The sequence below is a fragment of the Apiospora kogelbergensis genome (assembly GCF_038363985.1).
Source record: "Apiospora kogelbergensis strain CBS 113332 chromosome Unknown utg000001l_segment0_segment0, whole genome shotgun sequence".
In the NCBI taxonomy this organism is placed as follows: domain Eukaryota; kingdom Fungi; phylum Ascomycota; class Sordariomycetes; order Amphisphaeriales; family Apiosporaceae; genus Apiospora; species Apiospora kogelbergensis.
The window spans coordinates 8,226,255-8,254,066 of record NW_027117418.1 but is presented as its reverse complement, the minus strand read 5'-3'; the positions used below and the strand labels follow the sequence as shown (position 1 = coordinate 8,254,066).

Genomic DNA, 27,812 nt, shown 5'->3' with positions numbered 1-27,812 from the left:
GACGAGAGCTCCGAGGCTCTAGGAGGAAAGGAGGAGGAGGGAGGGAGGTTGAGACGAACAACAATGAAGAAGCGGGAATGTAGGTGTCGAATCACCAAACAAGAGTTACCGCCATGACATGTCTCAATCAGATGGAGGGATGGGAGCCGGCCGGGGCAACCACACCAAGATCCGGTCAACGGCCACAGAGTGGTTAATAGCAGACGCGTCTTCGTCTCCTTGATGAGGCCTATCCATAGCATAGACACAGACGCAAAACATGATAATCAACCAACCAATCAATCAATAATCAACTCGTATTTAGAAGGGGTCTGGTAGGTGTCACAGGTGAACTCTTTATCATGTATTCAACAGCTCCTGCCTGGCCGCCGTTGACACTGCTTGGCTATCTGGAAAACCACAGTATTTCTGATTAGCAACTCTAGTTGCTGCTCGCTTGCTCAGCCTTTGACGGTGATTGTGTTTGCATACATAGCCCGATATGCGTCTCGAGGTGTATTTACGTTGGGCAACGTTACTCAGATGCGCTTTGTGAGGATGGGGGTGCATCGTACGTGATTCTTGTATTATTGGTGGAGTAGAACGGAGACATTGTGAAAACTGGTGAGGTCGAGGCGTAGTTGTGGCAGCTGGAAGATTGCAGGAAGGTTGCCGGGGGTGACTCCGTTGGTGGTTAGAATAGGTATTGGTTTTGCATACGAGCCTAGAACATGGTATGCCTTGACATGCCTAGTAAAAAATGAGCTTGAATGGCGTCGGACCATGTTGGTTATCATCTCACCAGTCACCAACAGAATTCCCCGTCCCATTTGGCGCTTGTATTGGCTAAATATCTCTTATGTTCGGATCTTGATTCCGTCTTCATTCTCAATGTCTCGCGTGATGACTCGGGGTAAGGGCGGATTAATCTCTATACGTCGAAATTTATTACTGACGCCTTCCCACAACAGGCGGTCATCTTCGTCGGCGTGTTCACCCTCTTCGGTTGCCTTTTGATGAAGGCGTCGGAAATCTTAGCTTCGAATTGGGTCCATGGCGATGGTTTCGGGTCAAGTGTGACCTCTTCCTTGGGCGTACCTCTGGGGTATGAAGTCGCATTAGAACACACCATCTCAACAAATACCATCCCTTTATTTAGTAACAATCACGGGTTTTTGCCAATTTCAAAGCTACCTATGGCACTAGAAACCAGTAAGCCGATACTTACCCCTGAGTAGAGCAAAACAGACTTACCAGGCCGGCAATGTAGACCTGCTGTCAGGGGAACGCAGGAGGGACTGATAATCAATATTAAATGAACCAATTCGCCCCTTAGGAGTATCCTTATCAGTGGTTTGATGTCAGTATCTTCGTCGCATTGTCGTCCTCTAACTCTTTGTGCGAACCGGACCTGTAAGTAAATGAATAGTGAATCTAAACAGAGAAGAAAGGATTCAACAGTCTTAAAGGCTCCTCATGTTTATTGAGTAATCTTTTGTTCATTAAGAGAGTAACTGTTATTACACAAACTTGTCGGTTTTAAACAATTCCATTATATAATTCCTATCGTCACAGTATAAAAGGGACGTCTTACACCTGCTCCCAGTTTATACCATACTCTCCATCTTCTCAGCATATCCAGACTCACCCTTGCTTATTAATACTCACCAATTACCCAAGCAAACAGACCTTACAGACTTATCTCGCCTTATTTTTTTCATCATGGCATCTTCCGGAAACCCCCCTCCGGCTTCGATCTCGAACAGCTGCCCACCGAGCTCATCCAGCTCGTCTTCCACCACGCCGGCCCCGTCGACCGCGCCGTTCTGGCCTCGGCCAGCGAGCGGATGCGTTTCATCGGCGGCGCCCGGATGGTCGACGACGTGTGGAAGGACCCCGAGGCCGCGTGGGAGTTCCTGCAGCGGCTGGAGCGGGACGCGGACCCCCTCCTCGTGCCCTGTTTCGAGTGCCAGAGCCTGCACGCGCCGCAGGCCTCCCTCCCGTCCCGCGACGGCCCCGAGCTCAAATGCCGGCCTGCGCCGAACGCCGCCGTCCACGACGGCAAGATGCAGCCCGCCCTGTACGGCCTGGCCAAGTACGAACGGCTGGGCATGGGCACGTCCTGGTTCCCGGAAGCGGACAAGGTGGTGACGCGCGTGGATTCGGTCAACCTCTTTCTTGACCCCCTGTCGTGTGGCATTGAATGTAAGGTCAACGCCAACAAGCAGGGCGTGTTTTACCGGAAACGATGGGTCATCGACCTGCACGACTGGTCCAAGGAGGACGGGGTCGACGTTAAATACCTCGAAATGTCCGACCACTGCCGCTGGGCCCGGTGTCCCTGCGGCCTGTGCTACCCCCGATTTCAACCTGGACAAGGCCGAGGAGGACCGGGAGCCCAAGGGCTCGCTCGAGCTTCCCAATTACGCCCTAGAAAAGCCTCACGAGCCTTACGAGCCTTTCTACCTGCATCCGGGCTTTCCTTTCGTGGTAGGCCCCCGGGCGCCCGTCGTGGGCCCCATGGTGGCCTGCACACGTTGCAGCACCGACATGCAGGCCGAAGCCCGCTACCGCGCCGACGATGCGCCGCAGTTGGTCATTACGACCTGGAGCTACCATGGGCCGGCCGATGCCGCCACCGATGCTCGCCTGGCTGTGTCGGAAATTGTGCAGGGATTCCCTGATGAGCCGCGTCACCCACGGCTTTCGCTAGTCGCCGGTCAAATTGCCGAGGCGTCAGGCATGTTGTGAGACTCCTAGTATTTGATCATCGACATGGTTACTCAGATAGTGGGTAAACGGGCCAAGCTAGGTATTTCCAGGTAAATGACGTCCCAGTTAAGTGATGTCTGATACTGGCGTAGCAAGACCTATAGTCTCATAGTTAGTAGGAAAGAGTAGTAAAAATATAGCAATGGATGGAAAGTCCACACTAACAATGCGAGATTGTATCTTATAAGTGTTAGGCCTTGACTGTTTTACGTGTCGGTGTTTTTCGAGTGGTCAGCAGAGTGAGCGTAGCCAGCACGAACCAAAGCAATGTTGGGTCTGCAGGTAAAATGCGACCGCCGACAACAGCATTGACAAAATAGACATACTTGCTGTCTCTTATGTGATTGAATGTCATGTAACATCACCATTCACACGCTTTGACAACAAATTTGGGCACCATAGAGTAGTAGGGGAAGAACGAAGTAGTTTCCTATGCTATACTGTAGTTTACAGAATTACCAATTTCAATGACGCAATAAACAACAAGTTGTTGGGCTCGTATCCACATACAGTAAACCTCGAGCACAGCAGTGCTTATTACCAGCGCAGGTGCTCATTACTTCCTTGCCCCCCTTCTCCCATGATAATAGGCACACAGTGATCAGTGTGCTTATTTAGCCTTGGCCAGGCCAACAGTGCCCTTTCCAAGGTCGTAGATGGAGTACCACTTTCGGAGGAAGGCATCACCAAGGATGGCCAGGGGACCGACAGGAGCAGGGAAATCCATTCCCATGAATGTCGAGATACAGCTGCCCTGCACCTCCAGGATGTAGTCGTTGGCGCTGATGGCGAAATCGTGGCCGCTGAGAGTGAAAGTGATGTCGGGCAGAGAATCACGGGCAGAGCAGTCAACGGTGTATTGGCCGTTGAAGCCCTTCTTGGCGCCGATCTCCTTGTTGAGCAGATCAGCCATATCGGTGGGGAGGGCAATCAGAGAAGTACCGGTGTCCAGAATGACGCCAGTGTTCTCGAGCTCGGCGGTCTCCTTGCCGAAAGAGATGGAGTCAAGGTCAACCTCCCAGTAAGCCTTGCGGCGGAGGGGGATCTCGGTGATCTTGCCAGTGTAGTGGTCCTCGTCAACACCACCGAAAACGACCTCGGAGTCGTCCTCGCCGTTGTTGCTGGAGAGGTAGAAGGCGAAAACGGGCTCGTCAATCAAACCCTGGTTGATCATCTGGTAGAAGGGAGGGACGATGCCGTTGACAGACAGCCTGTCAAAGCCCATACCCAGGATACCGTCGAAACGGCCGAAGGCAAAGGCAAGACCGGGCTCGCTGGTGGCCTCGGCGAAATCTTGGTGCTTGATGGCCAAGTCGCCGATGGTCATGGTGTCCTGGGAGACAAAGCCGCTCAGGCTGCCGGAACCGTATCTAATCTCGAACTCGGTGCCGTTCTTCTTGTACGTGGACGAAGAGGACGAGTCGTATTTGGAGTGGAGGTAGCAGGCGATGCTGCCGCACTGCTGGGAAGGAACCCAGAGGTTGGAGCTGCCGGTGTCGAGGATGACCTTGAACTCTTGAGGGGGAGTGCCGATGGTGATGTCGGAGAAGTCTGGATGGCCGAGGGATTAAGAGTCAGCGCGCGAGTCATGGCGTGTCAGAGAGTAGATGTTGGATACGTACACTGAGCGTTCATGAAGTTGCTGATGGGGACGGGGTGGTTCTTGTCCATGGTGTGCATGGTGCTGTCCTTGAACATGGCCTCGGCGTGGCTCTCAGGCCGGCCGCCCATGTACTTCTGGCCGAGTCCTCGGACCTGCATGTCGATGGGGATGGACTCCTGTTCATCGTGAATCAATTAGCGTGTGTTCGCGACGCGTTTTGGCGATGGCTGCCACTTACCAGCTGGTCCGCGAGAGGGATCTTCTGGAGCTTCATCTTGTGGACTGCGGCGTCAGCCGAGCCGAGCAGCGCAGCTGCCGTCAGCAGAGCTCCCTTCATGATGGGTGGCTCGGGTTTGATGATGGACTCGAAAAAAGACGGATGCTAATGCTGATTTCCCAAATGAGGATGGATGTTGATGGGAGAAGGATGGAGTGGTTTGTAGGAGGGAGGGAAGAGAGGGAGCTTTAGGTATGACGACTTGGAGGAAGGTGCTACCACTGGCAAACTGGGGGGCGTTTCATGCGAGCTACGCCGATCCGAAAGATAAGCCTAGCCTCGAAGGCAGCTGCGACGCTACGCCACCACAGCAACCAGCGACCAACAGTGGGGAACCCGGGGTAATTGCCTGCCTGCGGGCTGCACCTGCTTGTGAAGAACATCACAGCATTCGCATTACTCTATTGACAGACAGCGTAACTTGAGGTCTATCGCATTCATCAACTCCTCTGCCACATTTGAAGCATCCTGCTTGCACTCCAGATCCCTTTTGGATGCCCGATTGCACTCTGCGATAGCTTGCCTGTTGCTGGGACGGATTGCGCGGCCTCCACTGGCCCTTGCCGTGTTTGGCTCCTTGGTGCTACCCGATTCGGACAAATGACCAAATCACTAGCCACACCTTGCCCTGGCTACCAAAAGCTACTCGCTGGTCGGTCTGGCTTGTCTGGCTGGCAACTGGTTGCTTAGGGGCCATCAGCCAATCATGATGCCACAACCTGCTCAAGTGACGCATGCGCCAAGACCAATAAAGTCCCGCTTCTTTAAGCAAGGTACCCGGCGCCTTCCAGTGGTTCGCTTAGGTAATCCGGAGAACGGATGTCATAAACGTCCAATAAATGGCAGTGACAGCAGGATCGAAGGGGCATCTACCTACGTAATCAATACTGGGATGATTGCCTGTACCAAAGATGGAAAAGGGGGCATATTGAACGTGACTACATCCAACACGCACTGACAAAAGTGGTCGGTCGCTGGGAATAACTTTGTGTACATTGGATAATTATCTCTGTTGGTTTGCTGCAACTGCTCTGCCGGCTCTCACTGACTCCCATGCGATGCGCTGTGCGAAGATACGTTGTTCCGATGAGAACTTCTGGCGAGGTTTACACTAAGCCGTCGCGCCTGGGAAGCGAAACGTAGTGATGTCCTGTGCCGCGGAAGATCCGGACTTAGCATCACCTTCACCCTCCACACCGTCCTTTGCCTCCGCCCTGGTCTCAACCTTCCTCGTCGTCGCCATCTGCTCCGCATCGCCATCCGCAAGAACAGTAGCGCGTTGCGTGACCTCTCCCGTATCATCATCGGACGACATCGCCGACGAGGAAGAAGACGACGAGGACGAAGTGTCTTCCTCCCACACGCTCTGCGCGTAACTCGGCTGCCGCGGTCGGCGCTGTCGCGTCAGCTCGTCTGTCCAAGGCACCGGATCCGGCAGCCCTGCCGAAGCACCGCTGTCACTGCCATCGAACCTACCTGCCGGCAGCGACGGGTGGAAGAAGCTCGGGAACGGCTCCTCGTCGTCTTCATCGACGAACCCGGCCCGGCGGGGGCGGAGCAGGATCCGGGGCGACGTGGCTTCGGACGTCGGGGCCAGGAGGCGGATGACGGGCGTCGCGTCCACGGGGACGGATTTCTTGCTCAGCTCGTCGGTGTAGCTCCTGGAGGGCGGGGGCGGGATGGGCAGTGGCGGCGAGAGGGGGGACGTAAGGACGATCTCCGGGTCGCTGAGGTCGTGGAGGGAGAATGGTTGGGGGCGAGTGCTCGGTGGGGCGCCGGCTGGAGACGCGGGGCGGGACATATTGTCTTGGGGTTGGGCGGTTTCTCAAGCACAGGGGGTCGTTGCGGTGCTCGTCTCTAGGGAATGGGTGTCGATTCCGAGACATGCATGCAATCTGCAAGCCCAGGTTGCAGGGACGCGGTCCTTACAGTATGTAGAAGTCTTTGTCAGTTGACAGGTTGGCAGCGATTGTCTAATAGTGGTATAATGTTGGCCATTGTCCGTAAGTTGGATGGTTGCAGCCGGTGGGTTAGAGGACAAAGGCCAAAAAGCGTTCTCGTGTACATGATTCAAATCAACCGCGAAAACGAGTTCCATCAGATAGCCTATTTAGACAACAATGAAAGTGTAAACAATGCTGATTCATCGATATGATCGTTCGTGATAGTGTTGTGAATAACGGGCCAAGATACCATTCCTAGGGGTCGAGTTGGGTTCACAGCTCGACATCGAAAATGACAAGATTTCCGGGGGTTGAGCGACATAGATAATCCAATGCCAAACCAGATTTTTAACAACTATGTCTTATTCATTTAATCATAACTATGGTATCACGAAGCATGAGAAATCTGCCCCAAAACATCCTTCCGCAAAATCTCATTCAGCCCCTCGCGCTGCTTACAATTCCGCAGCGCAAAGCTCTCGGCGAGCTCCTCCAGCTGATCCCGGGTCTTGCCACGGAAGAGCTCCGCGAGCTCCCAGCCGAGGTACTCGCTCAGCAGACACTCGCGCACGACGCGCTCGACCTGGCGCTCGAGGGTCCAGATCTTGGGGTACTTCTTGTCGTGGAAGCGGGGATCGACCATGTCCTTGAAGGCCTTGACGAACGGGTCGTAGACGGAGCCGACGCCGCTCTTGTCGACGATGCCCCAGAAGTCGACGCCCAGCCTCTCCTTCTTGGCCACGAACGGCGCGATCAGCCGCATGTACGCCGACGCCGGGTCCGCGTACACCATGCCCTGGTAGCCGATGTCCTTGTACAGCCAGATGGACCAGCTGATGCCCGTCTCGGCGTAGATGGCGAGCTGCTCGCGCAGCAGCTCGAGGCGCTTCGTGTTGACCTCGTCGGCCTCCGCGGCGCCCCCGGCCATGGTGCGCGCGTCCGCGTACACGGGCCCGAACTCGCCGTTCCAGATGGGCACGCCGTGGCCGCGCATGAACTGCACCTTGCGCTCGAAGCTGGCGCGCAGCTTGGCCTTCTGCTCGGCGGTGCCCTCGTACTGCTGCGTCGCCGTGGGGAAGCCCATGGGGCTGTAGTCGTGCATGGCGTAGACGGCGTTGGGCAGGGGCTTGTCCGGGAAGGCGCGGAAGTCCATGGCGTACGTGTTGCCGTCGATGAACAGGATGTGGTCCGGGTCGATGGCGCGGATCGCCTGCTCGGCGCGCGCGTACCACGCCACCAGCCGCGCGCCGTGGTGGCCCTGCGCGTCCGGCGTCGGGTCCGCCGGCTCGTTGAGCGGGTTGTAGCCCGCGATGACCGGGTTGCCCTTGTAGTGGGCCGCGATCTTCTCCCACAGCGCCACGGCGCGGTCCTGGTGGTCCTTAAACTCCCAGAACATGGCCCGGCTGATGCCCGAGTCGCTGTGCCAGTCCTGGTTCTGGCCGCCCGGCGCCGCGTGCAGGTCCAGCGCCACGTAGATGTTGTGGCGCGCGCAGATCTCGACGCAGCGGTCGAGGAGCGCGAAGCCTTCGGGCTTCAGCACGTCGGGCTGCAGGTCGTCGATGAAGTGCCGGTAGTTGAAGGGGATGCGGATGCAGTTGAGCCCCAGCGAGGCGTAGAAGGCGGCGTCCTCATCGGTGAAGAAGTGGTGGATCAGCCGGTCAAAGTAGAACTGGGCGTCTTCTTTGCCCAGCACCTCGGCCAGTTGGGCGCGGTGCTCGAACTCGTGGCCGGAGTAGCCTGTGATGAAGTTCTCCATGTTCAGGAACCCGCCGAGGCCGGCGCCCTTCAGGATGATCTTGTTGCCCTCAGCATCAACGATGTCGCTGCCGCTCACCCGCAGCATTGAGCACGAGGGGTTCTGTGGTTTGCTCATTTTGGGGGGTTGATGTGTGATCCGTGTGAAGGGGGCCTTGGTCGATGTAGAGCCGTACTATCTCCTACCAGTTCACCAGAATAGAAGACTCCTTAAGTAGGTCAAGGGCCTATTCCAGAGAGCCAATGGGGGGTACTGAAAACTGGGGTTGCCGAATCTCATGGTGTTTGGTATGTTGCCGATCTTGGCGACGGAGCATGTGTCAATTGACAATAGGAAAGTCATGTTCTTACGAGCGACACTCCCCGACGACTTCCCCACCCTAGTTCGGGGCTCTCGCAGGCTAGCCAAAGTATGGAGAGCAACTAAACCTTGGCGCCTGAGCTCTAGTACGAGCATCGACACCCCCAGTAGTTTACTGCTGAGTGGGGGTGGAGAAGACGGACCTGAGGCAACGCATGAACAGATACAATTAATGCTTTGCTCTGTATAGTCGTGAAATAATGTCATGAAGTTCATTCCATTCATTAATTACCACGCCTATCAATGGCTAACTGCAACTCTCGCAAGCTGTCTCTCAACTGCTGCTGCCCACCCTCCAACGTCGGGTACCTCAGCGGACCAGTAGTCCAGCATCTCCAGTGTATTTTTCACAGCCTCCAACCACCCCGCCGGCATGTGCGCCCCGTGCCTCGCCGCCGTGGCAAGAACAAAGGCGCTGCGAGTGCAGCACCGCATCATGAACCACGTGCCGTGGTGTCGGTGCAGGAACACCGGCTGGTTGATGTGCAGCCGGCGGACGTGGGCTTCGAGCCCGCGCTGGCAGATGTCCCTGACAAAGGACGGGTGGGCGTGCTGGGGCTTCCCCATGGCCAGTAGTTCGACAGCAGCCATGACGAAGGGCCAGTAAATTAGCTCCCATAGATTATACAAGTGACCCCTGAGGATTGTGCGGCATATGTGTTCCGCGTGGTCCTCCCTCTGGGTGGCTTCGTGTCTGATTGACAGTTCACTGGGAAGACTATCGGCCCATTGCTGTGCTTGGCTCTCGTACTCGGGGATCATGCCTGCCAGCACCTGCAGAAAATGACCCGTGCCAGCGTCAGGGGTAGCAGTAGTAGTACTGCTTGCCGGCGAATGAGCGGTATACTGCTGATGTAGGGTGGAAATCTCGCTGCAGAGCCGGCTGTTCAACCGCCGTAATGATATCTCGGAGAGGTAGAACAGCCAAGACCCTCGGGCGCGTAGGTCAACCGGATCAGTAAATCCATCGGGTGTGCCCACTGACGGCGGAGGTGGGGTGGGGAAGAAGGTGGGATAATGCGTGCCGGAGCTGGTAGGGAAGTCAGGCAGAGACAGCTCCTGCCGCACCTCTCGCTCCGACTTCCAGGCAGACCAGTACACAGCCTGCTCCAGCACATCGTCGGCTGATACCTCGGCGACCCCTGCCGCCGTATCCTGATTTATCAACCGTGCATTCTTGGCCAGGAAGGAGAAGTCCTGACACGCCGCCAAAGCCTGGCAGAAGTAACGCCAGGCCTGGCGCGGGCGGAATATGGACATGAGGTAGACGCCCGACAAGAACAGGCACTGGGTGCCCATGATGGAGGGTTGCAGCATCAAGGGGCCCATGCGCTTCTGGGCCGCTTGGAAGAAAGCGCCCGAGTCGCGGTAGGCCTGGGACCCCGGCGCCGTCTCGTGACTGGGCCCCATGGGCGTGGAGATGCAGCCGAGCGCGCAGATGAGCATGGCGAGGCAAGACGCGGGCGACCAATCCAGACCCTCCAGGAACGCCCGCCTCGCCAATCGCCGCGTCTCGGTCTCGTCGAGGATCGGGTTCTTGCAGTGGACGTGCATGAAGAAGCGGTCCAGCAGCTCGTTCACGCCGTGCGGCTCCAACTCTGCTAACCCTGACAGTGATCCGAGGGTGGTGCCAGTGCCCGGCGACGACTGGCAGGGGTTGGAGGGTGAAGCCGTGCTGGTGAAAGGAGTCCCGGGAATCTCCGAGGTTGAAGTCCACTCGAGAATTTGCTCCAGACGCTCTGGGAGCACACTTCTCAGGGGGAGGAACACGGATGCCAGGCGTCGATGAGTTTGCTTCATAGTCTTGCATGGCATGATTGATGTGCACCCGCTCATCACGGCCAGCATCAGGCAGGACATGGTGGGTTGGCGACGTGTGGTGGTCCAATTCAGCATGCTCTGTGGGCGTGCCAGACCTATTGCATTTGGCGACTTCGTCCTTCTCCCTGAGCAGATGTTCCAGCTCATCCAAGCGCTCCAGGATCCTCAGACTAGCCGGGTCGAAGCTGGACAGGTCAAATGGAGACTGTATGCAGCTTGCGCCGACGCTGAGACAATAGGAGCAGCTTGGCTTCGCATTGTCGCACTTGGTCTTGCGGGCGCGACAGACCTGGCAACTATCTTGGCCATTCTTGGTAAGCGAGCGTAAATCGCGGCGGCATCTGGCACCACATCCAAGATACACGAGCCTTGTCCCGGATTCTCATGGGGGGTCTACGTACGCTGTGTTGGCCCGTTTGCGGGGATAGAATGCGTTTCCCCTAGCAGCGGGACGTTTTCGTGGCCTTTCATTGGTGTCGGCCATGTGGTCTGGTCTACAAGGTGGATTCGAAAGTAACCAGGGGTTTCTTTAGAGTGAAAAAGCAATTGCATCGACAACCTGGGGTATGTGAAGCGAAGTGGAAATCGGGATGGTTGCGGCCTTGGGGGTCGTGGAAAGTTGTCGGGGAGTGTCGCTCGTAAGAGTTTACGCTGCGCCTCCCCAGTTTCCCCAGCTTCTCAGAAACCTGGGGTGATCAACAGGTGATAATATCCAATTTGAATAGTGGGAGTGCTAAGGGGCGTCCGTGAAGAATCCCGCCTCCCCGTTGGATGCGCTGTGGTTGACGAGATCCACTGCGGAGTATCGGTCATGAGTTTCATGCCCTATTGGCCTGGAGAGACTTGGCAGCATGGGATCTAGAGGTCTCATTCTAGAACTCGTTGTTCGATGTCTCACCATAAACGCAGCGGGTTCAACCCGACGCCCGGTTAATGACACCAGATCCTGATCTGTATATCGGTTGATATGCCGGCAAGTCCATATCTCGGCTGAGCGTGACGTTTCTATAAAGTCCTGACATCCCCGTGGGGAGAGAGACGACATGCGTGCGACTCCACTCACCCAGCATTGAAAGCTGTGATACCCCAGACCCCAATTACTTCATACTTGCTAATGACAATCCACTGAAATCTGCACATCGGCATTGAAAACAATGGAGAAGGTCAAGAGCGATAGCCAGATACCCTACGTGGCCGGAGTAGAGCAAGTCGACAGCAAGAAAGACCAGATCGCCGCCGACCACGAACTCGAACACGACTTGACTGTCCGCGATGTCATCCGTAACCACCCAAGGCTGGTGTGGTGGTGTTTCTTCTGGGCCATGGCATCCGTTGGCTGGTAAGCGATAGTAGCCCCTTAAACCCCTAACCCAACCCCTTGCCGTCGTATGTCGAAAGTCCTTCGGAACACATGCAAGCACAAGAGAGCTAACACACAACAGGGGGTTCGACGCTCAGATCAACGGTGCCGCGCTCTCGGTAGAGTCTTTCCGACGCGACTTCGGCTACATATTCGAGGGCAAGGCCGTGCTGCCCGCCAACTGGCAGATCGCCTTCAACACCGTCAGCAGCGTGGGGCAGTTCTTCGGCTGCTTCCTGTGCTCGTGGCTGGCGGACCGCGTCGGGCGGAAGCGCGCGCTGCTCGCGGGCCTGGTCCTGGCGACGGGCGGCATCTTCGGCGAGATGTTCTCGTCGGCCAACGCGGCCTTCGTGGTCTCCAAGCTGATCCTGGGCTTCGGCCTGGGCTTCTACCTGACCCTGGCGCCCATGGTGACATCCGAGATCTCGCCCGTCGTGCTGCGCGGCATCACCACCGCCGGCGTCAACCTCGGCATCGCCGTCGGCCAGCTGCTGTCCAACGCCGTCATCAAGGCCTTCGGCGAGCGGCCCGACCGCTGGGCCTACCGCGGACCCTTCGCCTGCCAGCTCTTCTTCTGCGTCTTCCTGCTGTGTGGCCTGCCCTTCGCCCCTGACACCCCCTGGTTCCTACTCCGCCAGGGCCGCCGCGACGATGCGCGCAAGGCCGTCGCCGCCCTCTACGGCACCGGGAACGGCGTCGACATCGACGCCAAGCTCGCCGTGCTCGAGCGCACCATCGCCGAGGAGTCGGCCTCGCAGTCTGAGCAGGGCGGCATCCGTCAGTGCTTCAAGGGGACTGACCGCCTGCGCACTTTCATCAGCATGGGCGTCTTCGTGTGCCAGCACCTCGTCGGCATCGTTTTCATCCTGGGGTTCTCGACCTACTTCTTCCAGCTCGCGGGACTCGAGACATCGCGCAGCTTCGACCTGGGAGTCGGCGTCACCGCGTGCGGTGTCTTTGGCAACTTCCTCAGCTGGTTCGTGGTGAACCGCTTCGGCCGGCGCAGCATCTTCCTCCTGGGCATGGTATCGCTCGTCACCATCCTGCTCCTCATTGGCATCCTGGACGTGGTCCCCACCGCCGCCGCCAAGTGGGTGCAGTCGGGCCTGACCGTGGTGTGGGCTTTCGTCTACTTTGCGACGCTGGGGGCTATGGCCTTCGCCGTGCTGGGCGAGACGAGCAGCACGCGGCTGCGGGCGCCGACCATGGCGCTCGCGACGGCCACGCAGGCCATCATGGGTATCATCATGAACTTCGCTATTCCCTACATGGTCAACCCGGACGAGGGCAACCTCAAGGGGAAAGTCGGCTTCATATTTGGGGGACTGGGCGCCCTGGCCACGGTGTGGAGCTGGTTCTATGTCCCGGAGCTCAAGGGGCGGACCTTTGATGAGATTGATCGCATGTTCCAGGATAGGGTTCCGCCTAGGAAGATGGGAAGTCATATACTGAGAACCGGAATTTGATGGTATGCAATAGTATCATGAATTACTAGTGATTGAAATACTACAGATGAAATCCAAACCGACTGCAATAAGCTAATTGTTATGATTCACACATCGCCTTCCGATGAACATGATTAACCGTATTCTATTAACCCCTGGAATCAGATGCTTAACTCAACACGCTCAAACAGCCATTCCAGTGTTTCATTCTTGTTCTCGGCCTCCATCTCCATCGATCGAACAATATGTCTCCGAACCTGCTGTAGTACATTCTCCAAACTGTCTGTCAGGATTGGTGCGTGATAGGATTCGACTAACCGGACTCTATCCCATGGGTAGGCCAGACCCTCAGGGACAAACCCCTCGATCACCTTCCACCACACCTCCCAAAACTCTTCGTGGTTGTTGATATAGTTCGTTGCGAGGTCCTGGTAAAGGGACATGATACCCTCTAATTTCGTCGCAAGAACTCTATCTTCCGGTCGAGCACTTGGCTTTTCGAATGAACTACCTTTAGGGTCTTGGAATGGTTCACCTTTATGGTTTAGTTTGGGACGGTGTGTACAACACGTATGTTGTAACCCAAGGCGTCCAAATATCTCTGCCTTACAAAAGTCAGTGAAATTGGCCGCCCCTCCGAGGACCTCTGGACAGCGTCGATGCCACTTGTCAAATAAATCCCTTCTTCCCTCAAAATGCATCCTTAAAAGTTTGTGTAAACTTAAACGGGCTTTGTATACGTGCAAGTACGAATGGTCATCATAGGAGTTTCCATACGTGACAAGCCAGTTAATAGGCGAGCAGCCTTCGGGTGAGCAGGAACAACGACAATGGTCCCTGGGCCGGGTGTTAAGGATCGAGCCAGCCTTTTCCAAGATTGATGGAAGCTCAGGAAAATGTCGTTGGGTTGATATTTGCCGTAATGCGCCAATTTGATCGGCAAGTGCGTGGACGAATGTACATCCCTTGAAACTGGTGAAGACCATGGTATTAGCACCATGGTCAAGATACCAGAGGATCAATGGGAAGTAACCGATAATCGTTGTTTTAAGCAGCGGCGTCATATTGTGGTCGTCCAGCTCGTCTGTTTCACGGAACCCTGACGCCCAAAAGAATTCTGCGGCCTCCACTGACGAATAATCTCGATGGTAGACGGTTCGTAAGGTTCCCGGCCAAAGACTCATGTCAAGTACCATCCCTTTAGCTCTGAGCTTCGAGTAGGTCGCAAGTGCAACTGAGTCAATAAGGTCGTCACGGAAGTGACTGTCCTTCCATCCGAGGTCTTCCAATTGGGATTTGGAGAAGTGCATTCTGGCTGCCTCCATAAGCTTCGCCCTTGCTGCCACGACCCTTTTGCAGACCAAAGAAACAAAACCTTCGTATGTAATAACGTGATCCTCTAGAATCGACCTCATCTTCTCCCATGGCCTGCGGATGGTCATCGGCCAAAGCTCGTTTAGTGTTTTCTTTCCTCTAGAGTATGATAGCTCGTTGGGTTCGAAAAGAAATTGATCGGTGGCGAGAAGTCGCTCAAAGCAACCAATCATGCCAAAGTCAAGGGCAGCCCTGGTAGCTTGAGAAGTATTTGCCCCTGCCTCCACCAGCATGTTCAGTCCATCTGTCCAATGGAGAGCAAAGGTCAAGGGCGATATTGTACCAGTTGGGGTGTCAATGTTATCGCCAGAATCGATCAGGCGTTTAACCTCATCTTTGTCTCTAGCAATGATAGCCACGCAAATTCGGGAACAACCATACTCTGCAATCGATGTTAATTATAATCTTGTAAGTGGGTTGAGGCGCATCATTTACCGACTGCAAATTCCGGAATATTTTGGAGAAGTTTGGTAGCTTTCCTTGGATGTAGTGCGTCATCATAACCCTTCTTCCATGTGGAAGTCGGAAGCAGTGGGACATGATACTTTGACAAAAGCTTTATAGTCTGACAATATACTTGGCTGCGATCAGAAGCAAGTATGTCATCTGTGAGCATAGAGATGGCTGTATGGTATACTCCCTCGTCCCTAATTATGCAATGTGTATGTTAGAACTTTTACCTATTTAAAGGTGAATCGGCTGCTTGACCTACCCATACATTCCGTCTACTGGTGTACCGCCCTCAATGAGAAGTTGTAAAATAGAGTCAAACAAGTCGACGAACTCGTTCTGTACATTTTCTGGTAGGAATATTATGATGGAAACCAAAGCCTGTATCACTCACTTAGTCCAAAGCGTTTGAAGAAATTAGCTGTAAACTTACGTGCAGTAATGTCTCGCCATCCCGAGTCTGAACCCCTTCCCAGTCACGAGTAGAATTGAAATCCTCCCTTAGGTCCGTACGCAGCTTCGAAAGAACCTTTCGCAAAGGTGGTATGCCGGATGACATCAGGGCTGGTTTTTGGTAAATAGCTTGTTTGCCTTCGTGTCTGACTCGGTGGTCATTCAGGATAATCTTAATTCTGTTGTCTGCCTCGTGTAATCGTGCAAACCCAGGTCCCTCCCATTTGCCATCGCTTACAACTCTTCTACAAGTAAGATATTACAGGAATGAACTGGCGCCAGTGCAAACCAGTCGAATGAGAGCCGATGTCCAGGTCCGACCGTAAGCATCGTCCAAGGCAAAAGTAAACCATTCCCGTGTTCTAGCTTTCGTACCCTTGTTGAAATATTCACATCCCGGCCGATGGGAGCCTAGGATACGTTTGAAAATGACGACTGAGCCCACGACCATGTATATCTGGGTAACAGGAATGCGGTGGCAGGGGCAGAGTCTTGAGGCGAATGGCGTGAAAGAGGCGCGCGCGATGATTGGCTGCGTAGTGTTTGACGGATCGAGTTGAACTAGCTGAGGCTGCGATAATCCATTGATTAGCTAAAACCCATTCAAACTCAGTCTCGGGCTGTACCAATCTGGAGGAGCGAAACTTGGAACGGGGAATGCATACTGGATTTCCAGGGTGCTCATTAGTCTCAAGCCTATCAAATCTTGAGTCGATGAGTGTCGTCAGTTTATCAAAGCGATCTTGAACCATGCCTCCAATGGTACCCATTGAGGATTGGGTATCGGCGAATCCATCATTGATGTTGCTGCTGATGTTGGAATTCCCTTCAATCACCTGCGTAAGTGAGAGGTTGATCGCACCAACAACAGAAATCTGCTCTTGATTGGCTCTATCCTGCCGTTGCTTCAACAACGAAAGCTCGTTCTGGATTAGGTTGAGGCTGTTATTAAGCCCAGTGAAGCCATCTTGCGTCTTGCTGCTGTTGGACAGTTTTCATGTAAGTTATACCAAATTGCCAACTAGAAATAGATTAAACGGGTGCGAACCTGTGGTTGATAGCTATCATCCAGCCAAGCTGGCCGAAGAAGGCCTGGATCAGGTTCGTTATCCGGCCCAGCTCGTTAAGGTGTTCTGAGATATCGCCATTTCTCACTCTCGTCTTGGCGGCTTTCACCCAACGCTTAGCTCGTGTGTCTGACCCCTGAGTCCCGAGCTTTGAGAGGATTGTCTCGAGCGACCTGAGAGTGGCTCCAGCTCTATCGAGGAGTTCACTTATGCGAGCAATATCTTCGACCCGGGCGTTGGTGGCCTGTATTTGTTGGTAGGCTTTCAATATGCCGTCTCGACAGGAGTTGCACAGGCTGCGGAAGTCTTCGAGGCACTGTGTTTTGCGACGAATCTCCTCTGGTGCGTCTTGAAGTTGCTTGATCAACTTGTAGCCCCGGATGGCAGCTTTGGCGAACAGCTCCGCGATCTGGAGGCTCGCTGCAGTAATTCCTAGGGCCTCGGCCATTGGTCCCGCATTGCAAAACTGGGTTTGCGTTTGGTAGTCAGGCAAGGCAACTTAGGGGTTGGGTGAGAGGGGGACTAGATTTCGGGGATAGATGCCCAGCTTGATTGATCCGTCCTCTGTCGCCCTTTTTGTCCTATCTCTGACGTTGCCTCACCAGTGGCCAGGGCACGCGGGGTAAAGTGTTGGGCTTCCATGTTTGCCCAACTAGCCGCTGGTGCGGTATCACAAGAAGCCACCATCGCTTCCGATAGGTGATTGTGGTTCGCCCGGCTTATATGACAGGGAGAGTACCGCCCATGGAAGCTGCAGCTAGCGGCTCAGCCGCATGCTGAGAATGAGACACCATCCAGAGTTATCCAATGAACTACCATGGAGGCTTGATGACAATGCATAAGGCAGACAGGACAAACATTATGTGACCAATTCTATTGGCTGAAATTCATTCTTAAATAGTGTGTTCTGGAAGCGACGTCATAGCCTCCGCAAGCATCTCCGTGGCACTACACCGCCAGCCCTGCGTCCTGGCCGGGTCCGCGCCGTGCGCCAGCAGGACCCGCACAAACTCGACGTCCATGCCGTCTTCGCAGGCCTGGCGCAGCGCCGTATAGCCCCCCTCTCGACGCTGTTTTCGTTGCTGCTGCCGCCGGCGTTGATGTCGGCCCCCGCCTCCAGGAGCGCCGCGACATTGTCTGCAAAGCCGTCGCTGGCCGCGCGCCGCTCCCGGTGGTACGCCCGGACGCAGTGCGCGACGAGCGGTTTCCGGCGGTCCGCGTCGGCGGCGTCGGCGCCGAAGTCGTCGACGAGGCGGCGGAACGTGGCGCCCCGGGCGTCGGCCACGCAGCCCAGCAGGCCCGCGGAGACGAGACTGGTGTCTAGGGCCGTGGCGCCGCGCGCGCGGAGGAAGTCGACGACGGCCCAATTCTCGGCCTGAATAGCGTAGTTGAGCACAGTGGGTTTGGCGTTGGAAACTCCTTCAAAGTTGTATGATTCGCAGCTCCTAGATAGGATTTCAGGCCCCGAAAGCTCGAGGATGTGCTCGATGAGTTCCAGGGTGTCGTCGCGGGTCTCCGGGTCGGTTGGGCTTCTGCTGCAGGCCATGTGGAGGGGGTGCCGCTCCAGGTTGTCGTACGTGTTGACATGAGCGCCGCTTGCGGTCAGAAACCGGACGATCTCTGCAGATGCATTCTTGCACGCCTCAAGCAGGGGCGACCTATGCCAGCGGTTGCAGGCATTGACGTCGACGCCGCTCTGTACTAGAGTCCGCACTACTTCGAGCGAGACGGTGCCGGTGTCGCACGCCAAGTACAGGCAGCTTCCCCCATACTCTCCAGTAATTCCGACATCGGCACCGTTTTCGAGGAGGAACGAGACCACTTTGGGCTTGGAAAGCATACAGGCGTAGTGCAGCGCTGTTTGCTTTTTGTCTTGCTCGACGCAATTTACGTCGCAGCCATGATCAAGGAGGGCCTGCAGGACTTCAATAATAGCCCCTTCCTGTTCGCACTCGCTATCGCAGTCGTTGGTTTGTGGATTATCTGCCAAGGTGTTTTGAATCAAGGTCCTTGAGGCTTCCAACATGTACTGAGAATCTGGCCGCACATGTGGGTTCAGTTGATCTCGCACCGTGGCATCCGAGTTTCTACGGCGGTAGCTTCGACGTTTGATTTTCGAATACCATCCAAAAGCGAATACGGCCGGCGCACTACCCATTTCTATCAGACGCGATATTTCCTTGGAACCGGAGTCGAGGCACTCGAGAAACAGTTTGATGCACGGAATGGCCGCCACTGAGATGGCCAGATCCAGCGGCGTGTTCCCATCTTTGTCTTGTAACGATGCGTCGGCCCCCTTGGAGAGGAGGTACTCGCAAATCCTCGTCTTTCCACAGCAGGCAGCTATATGAAGGGCACTGCGGTTTTTCTGCTCGCCTTCTACCGCACCAAGCGTGGAACCGAGCTCGACCAGCATCTTCACAATGGCTGGCTGGTCGGACCGAATAGCCGATTCGAACAGCCGGATGGCGAATTTCTTAGTCAACAACACCGAGGGCATCGACACGTAAGTGTATACGTCACAATGTTTGTAAAAACGCTCGGCTTTGCTTATAACGTTGTACATTGACCGAGCAGCTTCCCCCGAGCCCTCTTGGGCGCTATTTCCGTGCTGCAAGAGCGTCTCGACCGTTTGATCATCTCCAGCTGCAGCCGCTAGGAAAATGGGCGAAAATTCCCGAGGGCGATACACGCCCGAACGAGAATAGAAGCTTCGAGGGGTCTTCTCTCGGGGTAGAGAGGTGTATTGCAAGAGGAGCGTGACGAGCGACCGGTCAGCACGGAAAGATGCCCAGTCAATGGGCGTCCAGTTACTCTTGTCTTTCAAACTGGCGCAGGCACCTGCAGCCAGCAGCTGTTCGGCCACATGCTCGTGGCCTTTCACGATAGCCCAGAAAAGAGGGGTCCAACCAGCATTGTCGGCTTTATCGAGACCTACTACGTCAGGGCTTTTCATGCCACCTTCCTCCCTAGCTTGCGCAGTATCTTCACCTGAGATACCGACGGCAGCTGTATGGGCAAGTAGAAGATCAACTATCTTTCCGTGCCCATAGGAAGAAGCACTGATCAAGGGCGTCCACCCTTGGTTATCGGCTTGTGCCACGCTCTGTGCATTCTGGTCTTCGGTGAGTAGCCGCTTTGCCGTAATAGGCAGGCCTCGACCACAGGCGGTCTGAAGAGCCGTAGAGCCTGTTGGCAATGAGTCAAACATCATCTGCTTTAACTCCCAGTCGTCTCTCTTGCGGTGGTAAAAAGCCTGGCCCAAGCACTCACGAAGCACGTTATCAGTGATGAAAGCCACAACTGAGTCGACGACGTCGCCCTCGACCTGTCGCGCGTGGTCGGACCAGTGCTTGGCGGCATAGTCGAGCAGACTGAGACGTTCCCTCCGCTCCTCAAGGGCCTTGAGATCTTGGCAGGGGCCTTGCTCCCGCATGGTGGCGAACGATAGGTAGCATAGACACGTTTGGGAAATAAGCAAGTGCGCCGCGGCAGGGCCTAGCTCGGGGCTGCTGCGGAAGAAGTCGTACGCTGTCTGGTGGAACAGACTGTAGATGCCTTCGGCGTCGCAGATGACGATGCCCATGCAGCTAGCCTGTAGCAGCTCACCAGGCGTTATTCCATCGGGGTCGAAGTCTTCGTCCCCCATCTCCGTCGCCAGCGCATGCTGGATCTCCGCTTCACGTAGAGGACGCTGTGCGTAGCATAGCCACAGAAGCGCCTTTTGTGCCAGTTCAGCACTTATCGCATTATTGGACATGATACGATCCAATGTTTCTCGATACATTTTGTTCAGGTCACAGGAGCCTTCGCCGAGAAACTTCTTGATCTGGCGGACATTGTTGATGCTAGACGGGGCGAGAATGTCCATCATAAGGCGGGCCAGTAGGAATCTAGATAGTAAAGTCAGTAAACCAGGAGGCGCTTCTACAAGCCCGAACCCTCGGCCGAACTCACATCCCATCTGCATCCCTTATAACCTTATCAACAATGGCGTCCTTAAACCTTTTGGCCTGGGGGACGCGCTTCTCGATTCCGTAGAGTCGGCTCGTAACATAGGCCCTCAAATCTGCGTCTGGCGCCCGAACCTTCAGCTCGGAGCAGCAGTCACTAAGCTCTGCACGGATATCGGCAATGTCGCGACTCGCCGTGAGAACTCGTATACCAAGAGATGCAGCCTTAGTGATAAGCTGAAGGACCTCATGCCTGGCTTCTAAGCCATCGAGGTCCTCGGCGCACTCGTCGAGCCCGTCCAGCACGATCAAGAAGCGTGGGTCGGCTGAGAGACAGTTGTCCACGAAGATGCGCGAGAGTTCCGCGAGACGTAGACTGCGACCGCTTCTCTTTGCGTCTTGATATTCTGCGCATGTTTGGAGGTTGTCCAGTACCGCGTCGCTCTGAAGAGCGGCTTGTCGCATGAGATGGCGGATGATGACGTCGGGGGACTGCGTGCGGGAGTCCCGGTGATCGCAGAAGTGGGAAAGTACAATTGCCGCTGGCGAACCCGAAGTCTGCGGTAGTTGGTTCTGGATATGCGATATTGCCTGCGACATCAGGACGCTCTTCCCACTGCCAGGCGCTCCTTTACACCATAGAACCCCTCTTTTAGTACCTCCAGACTCAATCCAGTCTAGGTGTTCAGTCGAGTCAAAGAACCAGCTCCCGGTTCCTTGGTGTGGCTCCTTGTCGCCCCCAAGCCGCCAGGTCTCCATGTTGTCGGGAAAGATCCAGTCGATAAGAGCGCGGGTGGCGAGGTCACGTTTGCCGCTTATCATATCGTCCTTGATGTCCCGCACGGCGCTCCTGGTGTCGACGGCTACCTGATGCGACTTGACGGACACGTCGAGCGAGTCGGCGACAGCGACGGCGGCGAACATGTCCCGGAACTCTTGCAGCTGCTTGATCAGATCGGTGGACTCGGTGTTTTTAAACGGCCACGTAAGTGCATGCCGCTTTTTGATTTTGCCATCTTCGTGAAACAGGGCGGCAAGTCGCCCTCGCACCTTTTCGATGCTCTGCTCGCATCGCTTCACGTCTTCATACGGGATCGGGACCCACCGTGATTTTCTCATGAGGATTGACGCGAGCTCCCCATCTGCCGAGCTCTCCTCAATCCTTGCCAAGACGTCGCGCAGGAGCGACAGCGAGCGTAAGCACTGTAGAACCACCTCTCCGGCATGGCTGACTTCAGCGACGTACTTGCAGGTAAGCTGGGTGGCCTGAACCGTCAGACTAACGAGCCCAGCTACCCCGGAGGCAATCGACAACGGGTCTGCCATGCCGTGATGATTCTCAAATGCCTTCTAGCTAGCATAAAATGCCCTCTAGGCTTGAAATTGGAAACGTATGGGATTCGTGCACTTCTACCTCACGCTGACTACCCCGCACACATAAAGTAGGCGGCCCCGGTTTATATAATCGGACAAGCACCGCCGATAAAAGCTGCAGCTAGTCAATGAATTACCATGGAGGCCTGATGACAATGCTTTAGGCGGACAAGACAATCCGAACAACAATTCCAAGCCAATTGACTTATGCTGCCGCTCTGGAACAGCCTGACTCAAAAGGTAACATATCATGTCGATATTTCACGTCACAGAAATGCCCGACGCTCGTCGCAGAGGACAGCGAGAAGCTTGGTGGGAGATCCCTGCACAAATGATCTACATGGTTGCTATCAACGTGTTGGCTGCATGCGTAGCTATCCACTGGGATGTGCGGCCTACATTGCTCCGTGTTCGCCAACCTGGTTGCGTATATACATAGACAAGATGTCTGATCCTACCATTAGCTTGCAAAATTATGTACACACCAACGTCAAAGTATCAATGGAAAAAAGAAAATGGAAGGTCCGTCAGCAGAAACGAAGGCGCAGCTGCAGCGCGTAGCTGACCTGATGCTGGAGATCTACCAGACCCGGGCTGAGATGCGCTGCATCAACGTGGCCGCCATCAAGCCGGGCCCGCACGACCTCACCCGCCTGACGCTACATCATCAGTCCCTGAGGCTAGACCCGGCCGTCATCTACCAGTACAGCATCCTCCCGTGAATCGATGAGGCCGAGGCGGGGCGGACGGACTCCTTCGTGGGTGGGTACTGGTTCTACTACCTCGACAAGACCGAAGTGCAAGGGAGCCGTGATCCCTTCGGCCTCCAAACAACGTTCGACGACGACCCCTCTATGTATCGCGACGGTCATAAATACATGCGGCCCTGGTACACGCCGCTCACGACCGTGGGCGGGCCCCAGAAGGTGGCGATGATTTATGATGCCTGAGAGGATCGCATATGGATGATCCCAGAGAAACTGCATTGCGAAACCCATGGCGCCGTGATGGGCTGTCGGGGCCTCAAGTCATCAGCCACCTACCGGCCCGCGGCGCCGCCGACGTGCTGCAAGACATCAACCAGGGGTTCCGCCCAAACCTGGCAGAGTATCTGGGCGTCGACCCCTACGAGGACGAGGGCGACCAGACCGCAACTTCTGCCGCGGAGCTGTACGACCGTCACGGCTGGCCCGACCAGTTCGACGGCGACGCCTTCGATATCGATCTGCTGCGGCGTCGTGCGGCGGAACAGGTCAAGGAAGAGGGCGACCCACTCCAGCGGTCGCTCGAGGAGGCCCAGATCGTCGACAGGGCGCTCGAAGCCGCCAGGGCCAATGTGGAACGCGAGTTTCCGGGCAAGGATGTCGGCGAACTGGCTGCTGCACCTTCTGCACACCGCCAGCCGAGTGACGAAGACAGCGGGAGCCGGGCGTGGGCAAAGATGGAAATTCCGAGACTGGGGGCAAACATCAAAACCTACAACGAATGGAAGGAAACGGTTCCCGAGAATTTGGGAGACGTCAGGGCGGTTATGGATCTAGCGATTTCGCTGGCTGAGGGCGACCTCGAAGAATACCGGGCACGTGTTTAGATTGACCCTGTCTCAAATGGCACTGTTACTTCCGTACGATGGCAATAAATTCGCCGAGTTCTTTTACGCTTTTGTCCCGAAGTGTCCTCCGTGCCACGAACGCCAAACACGCGGCCTCAAAGACTCTGCTTCTGCTTCTTCACGTAACACGGTGGGATGTGTGCAGTCAATCCGAAATAGGCCTCGTACCGCATGTGCTGCTCCGGGTTGACCTGGAAGAAGTCGTAGTTGCGCAGTAGCGTCGCGCAGATCTTGGACAGCTCGATCCGCCCCAGGTTTTGGCCGGGACAGGACCCGTACCCCAGGCTGAACGGGATGAAATGCTTCTCGAGCCGGACCGCGTCGTCGCCCAGCCAGCGGTCGGGGACGAACTCTCGGGCATCTTCGCCCCTGTTGGACGAATTATTAGTCCGTCGACTCGCAGTTGCACAATGGGAGGGGTTCACTTGCCAGATCTCCTTTGACAGGTGTATGACCCACGGGTGCACCGAGAGCGTCGTGCCCTCGGGAAACGTTTGCTCGCCGATCGTGATGCCTCCTGCCGGTGCCACTCGGGGAAATCCCACTGTCCCGTTGTTAGCACAAAGCTCACGCACCACAGATACCAGAAACTCAATCTCCACACGTACTAGTAACCGGCCCAAACAAGCGCAGCGACTCCTTGATGCACGCCTGCAAGAACCGCAACCCCTGCGCGTCCGCGTACGAAACGACGCGATCCCCGCCCTCGCTGCACAGCCCGGCCTCGACCATCTCGGCCAGCAAGCGGGCCCGCACCCCGGGCGTTCGCATCACGTAGTACACGAACGCTTGCACAGTCGCGGCCACGGTGTCGGTGGCGGCCGAGATGGCGTTGAAGGCCGCCGAGTCGATCTCGTGGCGCTGCATGGGCGGGTGGCGCCCGCCCGCCTTCTCGCTCTCGGCCAGCGCGCGGAACCAGTGCGCCGACACGTCGTAGCGGCCGTCCGGGTTCTTCTGGCGGTCCTCGAGGGCTCTCTTGGCCGTGTTGAGGATGTGGCCCCACGGGACACTGAGTAATACGTGGGCTCTTGCGTCAGCAACGCGGAGTTGGATCTGATGGGGACGACGTTTGTCACCGGGGGGTGACGGTGTGTGGTTAACAACTTACATGCCGAGCCATGTCATGATCGGGTTGGCCAAGAGCAGCACGTGCGCCCAGCGAAAGAAGCCCATGACGGAGACGTAGGCAATCTGTACCTCGGCATTGGCTAGGGTGCCGGCTATGTCGGTACCCTTCTTGAGGAAGCCGAACGGGCGGGAGAAGAGCACGTCTCCGACGATGTCGTTCGTGGCGTAGCGCACGTAGTCGCCCAGCAAGATGGGGTCCTCGCTCTCGGCAAAGCGGTCCAGCCAGTCCAGCAGAAGGCCGATGTTGGAATCAATAGCCTGCTCCGACTGCAGAAGGTTGCTCAGGGTGAACCCCGGCGCCATGCGTCTTGTCATCTCCGTCTTGGTCTTGGGGTTGGTCTCGGCGAAAGTGTTGTTGAACCTCGCATCCTGCGCGACCAGGCCTATATCAACAGCTGGATAGATATCGCGTCATTTGGGGAACAGCACCTACGGGAAATGTAGCAATCTTGTACCACTCGGCCTTGTGGAGGGGCGCAAGCAGTATCTTCTTGGGGCCGTCTGGGTGGCCGACGCTTACTTCGTTCGGGGCGATGCGAACGAAATGGCCTGATGACTCGACAATGAGCGATTAGTGAACCATGGAAAATGCGATTGTGAAGCATGAGCGGGCCTGCGTACCGTATCGATCATGGGCAGCCAGTATGTCGAGATTGATTTTCCCCTTGAGCAAGCGCCCGACATACCAAAAGCGGGTGACGGCGGCGGGACCTGGGCCGGGTACGTGGCGTAGAGGGGAGAGATAGATTCGATACGAGACGATGAAGGCGCACCAGGCAAGGACGCCACCAAGCGCCGTGATTAGTAGCGCATGCATGATTGCGACGTTTGGTAAGACGACGTTTTCATGATGATAAAGAGGGAAGCTGGTTTTGTTGCAATTTTGTACTGCAATGCTCGGCATTGTGGGGACGGTACATCTCGGCTCATGTTATACGAAACGAGCAGGCGTAACGGGCAATCCGCCAATCGCTGAGCCGCATCTGCCCTGTCAGATGTGCCAAGCATGCAGGGTTATCATATGAAGCGCACGATTCTAACGACAGCTTTCTGAGAATCCGTTCAAGGACTGTATATTTTCTTCGACGTAACATGTACTTCCTTCCTGGGGCAACCCACAGTCGTAGCGGATCGTGCATCATGAACCCCCCAACCGCGTTGTGTGCCTAGCCATGGGGGATGACCGTGAACATCAACCCGTCCAAATCATCCAGGTCGGGCTTTCGGTAGTCGGACCAGAGCATCTGCTCCTCTTCGAACTCGGTGCACGCGTCCAGAGGCGTTGTGCCCTGCTTATCCTGCACGGTGGGGTCCGCGCCTGCGGCCAGCAGAAGTTCCACTGTCTCCCTTCGGCCGGAGCGGCATGCGTGGTGCAGCGGCGTACGCCCATGCTCATCTCTTGCATCGACTTGACGCGAGACTGTCCCAGCATGAGAAAGGGCCTCTAGCAGGTTGCCAATGATGTTGCTTTGTCATGCGCGGGCGGCTAGATGCAGTGGCCTTACACCCTCGAACGTAGCCCCCGCCGGATCGGCCCCCGGGCAAGAAGCGCCTGGACCATAGACTCGGACACCATGGAGGCTAGATGCAGCGGGCGGATGCCATCTTCATCACACGCATCGATATTGTTGGTTCGCTCCAGAATCCATTTTTGTTGCTTTCTGAGGCTGGTCTCCAGCTCCGCTCCGGGTCGTAGCATCCGCGGCAGCAAATAGTGTGTAGAGGAAGCAGCCGGCCAACTGAGTTGGGCTGGTTTGCATGTACGCCCACATACATGCGCTACTTGAGGTCTGCGACAGAGAGGCCCCGAGCGGCACTTCGTCGAAGACTGTGCTATCTGTCTTGCCAGTTTGGGGAGGGGTGACTATTGCCGAGTTGGGCGAGTTGCAATAACGAGTGGATGAATCAGGGAAGAGCAGAGAGAAAAAAGAAGAAAAAAAAACTGTTTGTAGTTGAGAGTAACTGGAAAGATTACAGCACGCGACATCTGGTGACAAAGCACCCAGAGAACAGTAGCATTGAGCTAGATGGCAGGCAACCTTGTAACAACATGTTGATAGGCACCCATCTCATACTCAACTTCTTCGGTGCTTGTAGCCTGGTATGAAGGCATGCGCACGCAATATCAAGAGCCAACTTTTGGAGAGGAATTAATCTCGAGGCCACTGAAGCGCACCAACCCACGATACCATATTCAACTATCTGCTGACGTATTACTGCTTTGGCCAATTCTTGTTGAAGGTAATCGAGCTGCCATTGACGCCAGCAGCGATCTTCCTATCGGAAAGGAAGACGCAGTACTTGGCCACATCCGCCGTATCGATCATATCGTCGGCCCCCGAATTGGCCGCCGATGACCTGGCGTACGCCTCCTGATTGAATCCCCCAACGCCGCGACGCCCTCCGCAATGTTGGTGTGCATGCCGCCCAGCAACAGCGCCACGGCGTAGATGCCCTGATCGCCGTAGAACCCCGCCGTGTTCTTGACGAGCGCCGCGACGCCGTGCTTGGACACGGTGTACGCGGCGCCGCTCTGCAGGCCCATGGTCGACGCGTTGCTGCCGATCTGGAGTACCAGGCCGCGGAAGGGCTCCGACTCGGACGCCTTGGGCTGGGCCTGGAACGCGCGCACGGCGGCCCGCATGCACAGGAACGAGCCCGTCAGGTTGACGTCCAGCACCCTGTCCCAGTTGGCCTTGCTGAGGTCGCCGACGGGGTCGAATCCGTCCATCATGCCCGCGTTGTTGACGAGGATGTCGAGGCGCCCGAACCTCGCCACCGTCTCGGAGACGAGGCGCTCCACGGCTTCTTCCGAGGTGACGTCGGTCTTCAGGGCGAGGAAGCGGCCCGTCGCCTTGAAATCGAACTGCGCCCGGGTCTGCTCAAGGCGGGCCTCGTTAATGTCGCAGATGGCGACGTTGGCGCCGGCGTCGAAGTATGCAGTTGCGATGGCCTTGCCCAAACCACCGGCGGCGCCGGTGACGAGCACGGTGGTGTTCTTTAGAGATTGCGAGGTCATTACCACGATGCTGATACGAGCTGGAAAGACGTAATGTAGAGGGAAACGGTTGCACCGATGTAAACG

The 27,812-nt window shown here is 56.0% G+C and overlaps 14 protein-coding genes across 14 annotated transcripts; 3 read left to right on the top strand and 11 right to left on the bottom strand.

Moving 5' to 3' along the window:
• Nucleotides 1-1,326: 1,326 nt before the first annotated feature.
• Nucleotides 1,327-2,501, bottom strand: PG998_002658 (uncharacterized protein; the record flags this gene model as incomplete). The annotated part of the gene is made up of 3 exons (XM_066869476.1): nt 1,327-1,390; nt 1,669-2,394; nt 2,446-2,501. 3 exons carry the CDS (start codon nt 2,499-2,501, stop codon nt 1,327-1,329), a joined length of 846 nt encoding a protein of 281 aa, XP_066737891.1.
• An 860-nt stretch (nt 2,502-3,361) lies between these two features.
• Nucleotides 3,362-4,691, bottom strand: PG998_002657 (Asp-domain-containing protein; the record flags this gene model as incomplete). Its single annotated transcript, XM_066869475.1, has 3 exons — nt 3,362-4,302; nt 4,374-4,530; nt 4,593-4,691. 3 exons carry the CDS (start codon nt 4,689-4,691, stop codon nt 3,362-3,364), a joined length of 1,197 nt encoding a protein of 398 aa, XP_066737890.1.
• Nucleotides 4,692-5,742: 1,051 nt separating this feature from the next.
• PG998_002656 (uncharacterized protein) lies at nt 5,743-6,432 on the bottom strand (the record flags this gene model as incomplete). Its single annotated transcript, XM_066869474.1, has 1 exon — nt 5,743-6,432. The coding sequence occupies one exon, from the start codon at nt 6,430-6,432 to the stop codon at nt 5,743-5,745; it is 690 nt and encodes a 229-aa protein (XP_066737889.1).
• Nucleotides 6,433-6,962: 530 nt separating this feature from the next.
• PG998_002655 (beta-xylosidase) lies at nt 6,963-8,447 on the bottom strand (the record flags this gene model as incomplete). The annotated part of the gene is made up of 1 exon (XM_066869473.1): nt 6,963-8,447. The coding sequence occupies one exon, from the start codon at nt 8,445-8,447 to the stop codon at nt 6,963-6,965; it is 1,485 nt and encodes a 494-aa protein (XP_066737888.1).
• A 483-nt stretch (nt 8,448-8,930) lies between these two features.
• Nucleotides 8,931-10,995, bottom strand: PG998_002654 (uncharacterized protein; the record flags this gene model as incomplete). The annotated part of the gene is made up of 3 exons (XM_066869472.1): nt 8,931-10,365; nt 10,442-10,852; nt 10,913-10,995. The coding sequence occupies 3 exons, from the start codon at nt 10,993-10,995 to the stop codon at nt 8,931-8,933; spliced, it is 1,929 nt and encodes a 642-aa protein (XP_066737887.1).
• Nucleotides 10,996-11,665: 670 nt separating this feature from the next.
• Nucleotides 11,666-13,337, top strand: PG998_002653 (uncharacterized protein; the record flags this gene model as incomplete). Its single annotated transcript, XM_066869471.1, has 2 exons — nt 11,666-11,850; nt 11,954-13,337. The coding sequence occupies 2 exons, from the start codon at nt 11,666-11,668 to the stop codon at nt 13,335-13,337; spliced, it is 1,569 nt and encodes a 522-aa protein (XP_066737886.1).
• Nucleotides 13,338-13,477: 140 nt separating this feature from the next.
• Nucleotides 13,478-13,759, bottom strand: PG998_002652 (uncharacterized protein; the record flags this gene model as incomplete). Its single annotated transcript, XM_066869470.1, has 2 exons — nt 13,478-13,595; nt 13,635-13,759. 2 exons carry the CDS (start codon nt 13,757-13,759, stop codon nt 13,478-13,480), a joined length of 243 nt encoding a protein of 80 aa, XP_066737885.1.
• A 2,866-nt stretch (nt 13,760-16,625) lies between these two features.
• PG998_002651 (uncharacterized protein) lies at nt 16,626-17,108 on the bottom strand (the record flags this gene model as incomplete). Its single annotated transcript, XM_066869469.1, has 1 exon — nt 16,626-17,108. One exon carries the CDS (start codon nt 17,106-17,108, stop codon nt 16,626-16,628), a length of 483 nt encoding a protein of 160 aa, XP_066737884.1.
• A 471-nt stretch (nt 17,109-17,579) lies between these two features.
• On the bottom strand, nt 17,580-21,939 carry PG998_002650 (uncharacterized protein; the record flags this gene model as incomplete). Its single annotated transcript, XM_066869468.1, has 2 exons — nt 17,580-20,553; nt 20,618-21,939. 2 exons carry the CDS (start codon nt 21,937-21,939, stop codon nt 17,580-17,582), a joined length of 4,296 nt encoding a protein of 1,431 aa, XP_066737883.1.
• A 563-nt stretch (nt 21,940-22,502) lies between these two features.
• On the top strand, nt 22,503-22,709 carry PG998_002649 (uncharacterized protein; the record flags this gene model as incomplete). The annotated part of the gene is made up of 1 exon (XM_066869467.1): nt 22,503-22,709. One exon carries the CDS (start codon nt 22,503-22,505, stop codon nt 22,707-22,709), a length of 207 nt encoding a protein of 68 aa, XP_066737882.1.
• A 239-nt stretch (nt 22,710-22,948) lies between these two features.
• PG998_002648 (uncharacterized protein) lies at nt 22,949-23,578 on the top strand (the record flags this gene model as incomplete). Its single annotated transcript, XM_066869466.1, has 1 exon — nt 22,949-23,578. The coding sequence occupies one exon, from the start codon at nt 22,949-22,951 to the stop codon at nt 23,576-23,578; it is 630 nt and encodes a 209-aa protein (XP_066737881.1).
• Nucleotides 23,579-23,694: 116 nt separating this feature from the next.
• PG998_002647 (uncharacterized protein) lies at nt 23,695-25,544 on the bottom strand (the record flags this gene model as incomplete). The annotated part of the gene is made up of 5 exons (XM_066869465.1): nt 23,695-24,143; nt 24,208-24,608; nt 24,708-25,096; nt 25,161-25,276; nt 25,349-25,544. The coding sequence occupies 5 exons, from the start codon at nt 25,542-25,544 to the stop codon at nt 23,695-23,697; spliced, it is 1,551 nt and encodes a 516-aa protein (XP_066737880.1).
• A 349-nt stretch (nt 25,545-25,893) lies between these two features.
• PG998_002646 (uncharacterized protein) lies at nt 25,894-26,303 on the bottom strand (the record flags this gene model as incomplete). The annotated part of the gene is made up of 2 exons (XM_066869464.1): nt 25,894-26,194; nt 26,233-26,303. The coding sequence occupies 2 exons, from the start codon at nt 26,301-26,303 to the stop codon at nt 25,894-25,896; spliced, it is 372 nt and encodes a 123-aa protein (XP_066737879.1).
• A 637-nt stretch (nt 26,304-26,940) lies between these two features.
• PG998_002645 (uncharacterized protein) lies at nt 26,941-27,746 on the bottom strand (the record flags this gene model as incomplete). The annotated part of the gene is made up of 2 exons (XM_066869463.1): nt 26,941-27,099; nt 27,126-27,746. The coding sequence occupies 2 exons, from the start codon at nt 27,744-27,746 to the stop codon at nt 26,941-26,943; spliced, it is 780 nt and encodes a 259-aa protein (XP_066737878.1).
• Nucleotides 27,747-27,812: the final 66 nt, after the last annotated feature.